The sequence below is a fragment of the Mauremys reevesii genome, unplaced genomic scaffold, assembly GCF_016161935.1.
Source record: "Mauremys reevesii isolate NIE-2019 unplaced genomic scaffold, ASM1616193v1 Contig84, whole genome shotgun sequence".
Lineage (NCBI taxonomy): Eukaryota > Metazoa > Chordata > Testudines > Geoemydidae > Mauremys > Mauremys reevesii.
Window position 1 is genome coordinate 107,693 of NW_024100900.1, and position 9,069 is coordinate 116,761.

The 9,069-nt window shown below is 61.8% G+C and overlaps 1 protein-coding gene across 1 annotated transcript; it reads left to right on the forward strand.

The window, feature by feature from the left end:
* Positions 1–1,897: 1,897 nt before the first annotated feature.
* Positions 1,898–4,842, forward strand: LOC120394935 (zinc finger protein 2-like; the record flags this gene model as incomplete). The annotated part of the gene is made up of 1 exon (XM_039519129.1): positions 1,898–4,842. A coding segment is annotated over one exon (1,578 nt), but the record flags the coding sequence as incomplete, so codon positions are not given.
* Positions 4,843–9,069: the final 4,227 nt, after the last annotated feature.

Genomic DNA, 9,069 nt, shown 5'->3' on the forward strand with positions numbered 1-9,069 from the left:
GGTCTCAAACACGCGGCCCACGGGCTGTATGCAGCCCGCAAGGTTATTTTCTGCGGCCCGCAAGCTCCTCGTGACCCCCCCACCCTCCCCCAGCGTTTACCTAGAGCAGGTCCGGCCCGGCGCGCACCGGGGGCAGGGCAGGCTCCCTGCCTGCCTGCCCTGCCCCCGCGCCACGCCAGGAAACGGAAGGAACCTGGGGGAGGAGAGGCGCAGGGGTGTGTGTGTTGATGTTGCTTCAGGCACTGCCCCCAGCAGCTCCCATTGGCCGCAGTTCCCCGTTCCTGGTGCGTGCCATGCCAGAGCCCGCTCCTTAATCCCCTCCTGCAGTCGAACCCCCTGCCCTGAGCCCCTTGCCGCACCCTGTACCCCAACCCCCTGCCACACCCCTCCTGCACCCCAACTCACTGCACCCCGACCCTCGGCCATACCCTGCACCCTGAGCTCCCTGCTGCATCCCAACCCCCTGCCCTGAGCCTCCTGCTGCACCCTGCACCCCAACCCCCTGCCCTGAGCCTCCTGCCGTACCCTGCACCAGACCCCCTTCCCTGAACCCCCTGCCACACACTGCACCACTCCTGCCTCACCCCTCATCCCTACTGCACCCCAACTCCTTGCCCTGAGCCCCTGCCACACCTCTCCTGCTCCCCTTGGGGGCAGGGAGGGGGTGGATTTGGGGTGGGGATTTCGGGGAAGGGGTTGGAATGGGGGCAGGGAAGAGGCGGGGCAGGGGTGGGGTCTCATGGAAGGGGTGTAGTGGGTGCGGGGCCAAGGGCGGGCGGGGGGGGAGTTGTCAGTGATGCGGCCCTTGGGCCAATGTACTAGTCCTCGTGTGGCCCTCATGGTCATTTGAGTTTGAGACCCTGTTATAAATCATTGGTAATAAGACAGAAAATATCATAATGCCGCTGTATAAATCCATGGTACGCCCACACCCTGAATACTGCGTGCAGTTCTGACTGCCCCATCTCAAAAAAGATATTTTAGAATGGGTACAGAGAAGGGTAACAACAATGATTAGATGTATGTAACAGCTTCCATATTCAGGGAGATTAAAAAAAACTGGAAATATTCAGTTTAGAAATGTAGCAACTAAGGGGCGATGCAATAGAAGTCTGTAAAATCATGAATGGTGTGAAGAAAGTGAATGGGTAAGTGTTATTTACCCCTTCGCATAGCACAAGAACTAGGGGTCATCCAATGAAATTAATAGGCAGCAGGTTTAAAACAAACATAGGGCAGTATTTCTTCATGCAATGCACAGTCAGCCTCTGGAACTCATTGCCAGGGGATGTTGTGAAGGCCAAAAGTAAAACTGGGTTCCCCTCCACGTGTCCAGCTGGTGCAGGCGGTGCCCCTGTTCCCTCTCTGCCTCTGGTGAGCTGATTAGCATGGTAACTGCTGCAGGTGAACCATAGAAAAGCCCTGTTCCACTGGGATAGGTGCCTGGAGATTGGGCAGGGAGCTGGGCAGAGGGAGAGGCAGGCCTGGGCGGGTAGTGCTAGGGCAGTGGGTAGTGGGCCTTGCCAGGGTAAAGGTGGCCGTGCCAGGCTCTTAACTCTCCGTCCTGCTCTCTTGCAGAGGATCCTGCCTGGACCAGGGGCTGGCACCCACAGTCATGGAGGATGATCCGGCTTCTCCTGCCAGCAAGGCCCCGTCTCCGCTGAGCTGTATCCGGATGGTCCAGGCGGGCTGGTCGGAGAAGGAGGATGGGGCCTGGGAGCAGAGCGGAAGCGTGCAGGATCCAGCGATGGTGGGGAGCTCTCCAGGGCGACCCGGGAGTTCTCCCCTTCTTTGCCCACCCAGCCGGTGCCAAGGGAGGCATAGCCCTGCCAGCCCCCAGGACACTGATGGGACAGACCAGAACGGGGCAGAAGAGGAGGTGGTGTCCCCTCTGTGCCGGGAGCCTCCCCAGTCCCCAGCTCCAGGGGAGCCACAGCCCCGCAGGCCGTTCCGGCGGAAGCACCGGCTGTACGTGAAGCTGTCCCCTGGCCAGGTCACTGTGTCCCCAAGCCAGGACAGGGGGCAGCCAGCCACTTCTGAGGAGCCAGGGCCTTCCCAGGGCAAAAGGCTGCGGCTGCTGCGAGGCCAAGCCAGCAACTTCCGGAGGAAGAAGAGACCCTTGGAGAATGGCCACGAGGCGGGGCCTGGCGACGTGGGGCCCTCCCTTCCCCTCCGCCAGTGCAGTGGGGAGGAGGGGCAGGACCCGGCACCAGGGGGGGAGGAGGAGGAGCAGGGCTTGGCATTGAAGCAGGAGGAGGAGGAGAGGCAGGGCCTGGCACTGAAGCGGGAGGAGGAGAAGGGGCAGGGCCTAGCACTGGAATGGGGGGAGGAGGAAGAGAAGAGTTTCGGCTCCCCCAGGCTGGCTGGGCCTGGTACCACGCGCCCCAAGCCGGACTTTGTGCAGCTGATCGATGAGCACGGGATCTACTCCACAGCCAAGCTGGTGCTGGGCAGCACGACGGGCGAGCTGGACGAGGGGGTGGTGCTGCCACCGCACCTGAGGCGGGCAGGCCCCCAGCTGGAGATCCGGGAGGTGATCGTGGACGACAAGCCCTTCGCGTGCAGCGTGTGCGAGAAGACCTTCAAGCGGGCCTGGGAGCTGTTCAGCCACGAGGTGGTGCACAACGAGGAGCGGCCCTTCCACTGCGACCTCTGCGAGGCCTCCTTCAAGCGCCACTCGGACTTCAAGAGCCACCGGCTGGTGCACACCGAGGAGCGGCCCTTCCACTGCGAGATGTGCGGCAAGAAGTTCAAACGCTCGTCCAACCTCCAGGAGCACCGGCGCATTCACACCGGCGAGCGCCCCTACCAGTGCGCCTGCTGCGACAAGAGCTTCAAGACGCCCTACGAGCTGCAGCGCCACATGCTCACCCACTGCACCGAGAAGCCCTTCAAATGCGGCGACTGCGGGAAGGACTTCCCCACCTCCAACTCGCTGCTGCTGCATCAGCGCCAGCACTGCGACGACAAGCCCCACGTCTGCGGCGTCTGCGGCAAGAAGTTCACCTACGGCCACAGCCTCAAGGTGCACGAGCGGGTTCACACCGGTGATCGGCCCTTCGTCTGCCCCATCTGCGGCAAGGGCTTCAAGCAGTCCAACGCCCTCTCCTCGCATGAGCGGGTGCACACTGGTGAGCGCCCCTTCGTCTGCAAGACCTGCGGCAAGGCCTTCAAGCAGTCGTCCTACTTGGTGATCCACGAGCGCTCGCACACGGGCGAGCGGCCCTACAAGTGCGAGGTGTGCCAGAAGGCCTTCGCCCGGCCCTCGCTGCTGCTGCAGCACCACCGGGTGCACAGTGAGGAGCGCCCCTACAAGTGCAGCTTCTGTGACAAGTTCTTCAAGGACCTGGCTTACCTGACAGTGCATGAGAAGGTGCACACGGGCGAGACCCCCTACAAGTGCAGTGTCTGCGACAAGGGCTTTGCCCACCCCTCCAACCTGCTGCAGCACCAGCGTGTGCACCGCGATGGCTGACCCAGTTCCTGCTCCAGCATGCCCCGCCGGGGAGTGCGGCCCATGCTGCATGCAGCTCCCAGTGGGTGCCACTCTGGCTGGGCCCTCATGAGAGAGAGCTGCCAACAGGCACTGAGCCGGCCAGGGGGCCCATGGAGGCTACGTCTCCCAACGTGCACTGCAGTCCCTCATGCATCAGGGTGAAGCAGTGCATGCTGGGAGGAGCAATCCAGCCAGGCCACACCCCCTCACTACAAGGGGTGATGAAAGCTCCTATGTGCACATTGGGTATGGGCTATAGGTCTGCGGAGGGCTTGGTTGCCCTGGCCTGAGTCGCTGCTTGGCTCCAGGACCCCGTGGCCCTTCTCTGGGCACTCCTGGAGCTCAGGGAAAGAGAGGAAGGGTTGGCTCCTCAGCGAGGGGTTTGCTCTGTGCCTGTCATGGGGGCTGGGCTGCGGGGAGAGAAATCAGGTCCGGAGAGCAGGGAAACCCCCCTGAGCACTACCCATCTGCTCAGCAGGGCAGTGCTAGATCCAGCTGGGGGGAGCTCCCCCTCCCCACAAGGAGCTGCAGTTTGGTGAACGCTGAGCAGGGGGCTCCTCTGTGCTTCCTGGCTAGAAAGGGGTTTGTGAGCCCCACCTTTGTGCCATCGCCCCATGGCAGCCTCCTGACAGGGTCAACACACAGACTGTGCACAGCCAGGGTGGCCCCTTGGGGATGCTCCATCAGCATTCCTGTGACCCAGGGTTCCTCTCCTGGGATAGCATAGTCCCTGCCAGGGGGTCGTGAGCTGGCAATTCCCCGTGTAGCTGGAAGGGGCTCTCTGGTCTCCTGGGTGAGCCCCAGGGGGGATGGGAAAGCAGGTTCCTTCTTGACCAGCAACAGGGCACCCAGCTGCCTCCAGCTGAGCTGAGCTTGTGTTCGCTCCCCCACTGCAATGGGGGCTGGGGAGTCAAGCCTCCATCCACCCAGTTGCGGGAACTGAACCCACAGAACGAGGGCTGGGCCGCAGCCCCTCGTATCTGGCACCCCCAGCCCGTGGGCACTGGGATGTGCACGTGACCGAGTCGCCCTCGTCGCTCCACAGACAGAAGGGGAGGTAACGGGATCAGCTCAAACCTTTTTGCCCCCTCTTGGTGTCGCAATAAGAAAACAACTTACACTAGATCCAGATCGGGTTCTCTGAGCCTGCGCTGTGTGCGCACGTGCCGGAATGGCGTACAATGTGAATTACAGCCCAGAGCCACTTCGCTGCTAGCTGGTGCCAGGCGCACCCCCATGTGCTGTCTGCTCTGCTGGGCTGGGCGGATCCCTTGGGGATTGGAGAGTCGGCGCAGGGGAGTTCTCAGCTCTGAGTGGGGGTCGGGTCTGACACTTCTCCATGCTTGGGTTAAATAGGTGTCAACAAAAACTCCGGTTAACCCCCCCCCCCCCCCCCACTGCCAGGAACAGTGGGACAGGCAGCCTGCGTTTCCCTATCTCAGTAAAAAAGGGAAGCAGGGTGGGGGGTGCAGGGCAGCAGGGGCTCCTGTAAACATCATCCAGAAGCACCAGCACACAAAGCGAGGGGTGCACCCCAATTTCCTGTTTGAGACACAAGAAGCTACAAAGGGGGGAAGAATGAGGCCCCCATTGCCGGGCTGTTTCCTGGCCCCTCTGCCCTGGGAAGGCAGGGGTTAAAGATGCCTGCTGTGCCAGACTGCAGAGATGTGCAGCCAGTGGGAGGTTAGGGGGCCCTGCTAGCTGAGCTGAGAGAGTGGCACCTGGGTGACCCACACGAGAGCTGAGAGGTGGCTGGCGCGATGCCGTACGTGCCCAGCACTGCACTGCCTTTTATTATGGAGTGCTCGGGCCGCCCATGGACAGTACCTTGCCCCAGGGAGGGCTTGCCTGCCGTAGCACCAGGCCCTGGAAGTGTCACCCTGCTGGAGCTCCGGTAATAGGTGTTCCCGTCTGCACTGAGTTACACCAGGTATCGTGTCAGTCACCTTGGCCCCTCCAGGTCCTGTCCTGGCAGGACCCAATTTGCTAGTGAGGAAGAGGTTCAGTTGCAGCCATTGGGTGCTGCTGGCCCTTGAGTGTGGACCCAGAGCCAGCGGGCCTGGCTGTGTGTGGAGTAGGTGGCAGGAGGTGTCCCCACCACCGCCGTTGCTTGTGCAGGTGTGCTTGCTGCACTCACACGTTCATGTGCCGGTTTACCCACTGTGTGGGATGCTGCCAGGAGCCATGTGGGGCGTGAGAGGATAAATGCCTACTACTGCTACAGCTAAGGGACTGCCTCCTTCAGTTCCAGCTGTAGATGTCTGGGGGTTGGTAGAGCAGGGCCTGGCTTCAAATCCTGCTAGTGCTGAGGGAATGTAGATGGGGCTGTGGGATCCTTGCCCTGTTCTCAGGGATGAAATAGAAATATGGAGATATACCTATCTCATAGAGCTGGAAGGGACCCCGAAAGGTCATTGAGTCCAGCCCTTGCCTTCACTAGTAGGACCAAGTGCTGATTTTGCCCCAGATCCCTAAGTGGCCCCCTCAAGGATTGAATTCACAACCCTGAGTTTAGCAGGCCAATGCTCAAACCACTGAGCTTAGGAGATGTGAAGCCAGTTCCTCAAATGGCCAGTCCTCCTGCAGGGACAGCATGGACCGGCCCCCTTTCCTGCACCCATTTAACTGATGCCTACAGGGTGCTGGGAGGGGAGTCCCCTGGTTAATGCCCTAGCAGCCTTGTCCCATGTGGGGCTGTGAGAGCTGATAAATCTGCCTCTCCAGGCCTGAGGAGACCCTCAGGGAACCCAACTCAGGCCCTTTCCTGTCCTTAGCTCCCCCCAGAGCACACAGTGTCCCCCCCACTCCGCATGCAGCTGAGGAGGCAGGTGCCCGTTGTCTGCTCCCTCCCCGCGCAGTACCCCTTTCTCTGCTCAGGTGGGGGCTGTTCCTGTAGCGAAGGCTGCTCAGAGAGACCCCCCAGGGGAGACAGGGCAAGGATGTGTGAGATGGGACCAGCGGAGCCCTGTGTGCCGTAGCGGAAGGGGTTACAGCCTCCCACCCCAGGGGAGCAGGGTGTGGGGTGAGCCAGGTTCTCCTGGGGCTGCTGATTGCACCCCTCAGCCAGCAGTTCTCTCCATGGCTGTGTTTTGGGGCTCAGTGGGGGGAGGGTTACTGCTAGCGTGGGAAGAGCCTGGAGGGCAGTCCAGAGCAGTCACCTCCCTAATTCAAAGGGCTGTAGCTGAGGTGAAGGCGCTCTGACATGCAGCTCCTGCATGGCGGGGGGGGGGGGGGGGGAGTCCTGCTTCCGGTGCTGTGCCTGTGAGGAGATGGCTGCTTGATATGCCTGCCCCCCCCACAGCAGCAGGGAACCTCGCCGCCCATGAGTCATGCCATGCAGCAGGGAGCTCGGCAGAGCAGACACAGTATCACGTTCGTTACAGTGGTACCTAGGGCTCTGTCGTGCTGGGCACTATGGACTAAGAGGGAGGCCGGGTGTGCCCTGCCAGCCTGCTGCAAGGTACCCTGCGAGAGCCAGTTGCTGGGCTGAGGGGCAGCGAGCAGAGGCAGGGGCAGCGGCCTGGTGGGGTTCCCCACCAAGGGGCACTGTCCCCATGGGGTTGGTGCCACTTAATGGGCAGCCGAGGGGTGGATGAATGCTAGGAAGTACAGGTCAGTGAGCTGGGCCCACCTAGAACCTGCTGCTGGGAGGAATAACTTACCCTGTTGCTGGCGACGGGATGTTCTGTTGCACGCACACCCCTCCAGCCTCTGTGGGGTGCATAGGGGACGTGACCTGGCAGGGGAAGTGGCAGCACTGGGCTCTGCCCCTGGGAGCGGCAGGTAGAGCAGTTCACCCACACGGTGCCCAGGGGGTTCACCTGACAGCTGCAGCCTGTCGCTGGGTGCTGCGTCCATGTGCTGTGGTGGTCGTGCCCTGCACTGTTTTAGGCAGTGAGGTATGGCCCGGTGGGGTGGCAGGGTGTGGCCCATGGTCTGAGGGCACTGTGTTCGCTCTGTAGCGGGCATGTTTGGTTCAGCCTGCGCCACACCCAGTGCCTATAGATTCCAAACGCTAACCCTCCCCTGCAGGGGCCTGGCCTGGCTGCTGGGTGCCCAGGCCTTGGGGCTGCCCATCCACAGCTGACATCTGCAGGGCCTGGCTGGGGACACTATCCCAGCATGCCGGGGGGGCACACCCTCCCTCAGGAAGGTGGGGGCAGGGCGGCCTCTGGGCACAGATAATTATTTAAGTGGTCAAGGGACATTTCAAGCTCCTGGGCAGGTCCTGCATCGCCTGCAGCCAGGAAGGAGCGTGGGGTGGAGGGGATGGGCTCAGCCAGCCTTGGGGAGATCCAGGTGTCTCCTCACTACACCGCGGGGCCTGCCTGCTTCTCGGGGCCCGGGGCGACTGCCGGGCAGCATCTCTGGGCTCTGGCTGTTGCTAAGCTCCGTTCTGGTTCCTGTGGACTGACGGCTCTGCCTGCCCATCAGTGGGGGGAGGCTGGGGAAGGACCTTTCCCAGAAAAGGTCACACTGGGGGCCAGCAACCCCCTGTACCCAGACTCACCCTGCGCCTGTGCTGGCCTGGAGGTGCCTGGCTCCACACTAAACTCCCCAGCACCGAAGCCATGGGACTCTGCGCGGACTCGCTGCCTCCCCCTTTTGTATTGCTACTGTAGGGAAGGGTGGGGGACCCCCACTCAGCTCCTCAACACTAATTACAGGACAGTTATTTAACTGTGTCTCTGTCTCATCTCTGCTCTGTGGGCTGGGCCTGATCACAACTTGCCAGTCGCTCCTGTTATCCCAGGGGGATCTACTGCCACCTGCCCCAGAGCCACCGCTTTGTAAATGTGGGCCCAGTTTGGTGCTTGTGGAGGACGGGGTAGGGCAGGGAAAGGGGGAGAACAGACGGGTGTTACCTAATCCACCTCCCGGAGCAATGCTGGTGTCCCAACTGACAACCCCTGCCTCCCTAGCCCTGAGGTGCCCATAACCTCCCAGCCCTGGGTCCATCCCTCCCAGGACCAGCTCCAGGCACCAGCCGAGCAAGCTCATGCTTGGGACAGCAGATTCTAAGGGGCGGCATTCTGTCCAATCCTAGGGTGGCACGGCCGCCCTTTTTTTCCCCCAGTTCACCGCTCCAGCCGCCCTGTAGGAGGCAGCGGCACGGAGGAGGGGAGCGCCCTGCTGGGAGCTGGCTACACGCTCCGTCTGCCCCAGCTGGTGCCAGGTCTGCACCAAGCCTGGCAGCCTGTGTCCTTTCCTCCCCGCTGACCTTCAATTCACTTGCAGGCGAGAGTGGCGTGGAGCCCTCTTGCAGGCGGCACGGTGGGAGGGGCCGAGTGGCAAGCGCCCCGTAAGAAGGAAGCCCTGGCCGCCCCCCCTTCTCTCTCTCTCTCCCCCCTGCCCCCCACTAGCTGGGGCGCACACTCCACTGCTTAGGGCATGTCTGCCACGCAGGGAGTCTTGCTAGCCAGCATGGCCGGGGGAAGCAGCCACGAGCCACCAAGTAAATGGCACTGAAAGTTTGCACCCTGGCTCTGACCGCCCTGAACGTTTTGTTGTTGTTTGTTGCTTCTCTGCTCTGGCCGCCTCACACGTTTTGTTTGTTTGTTTGGGTTTTTTTT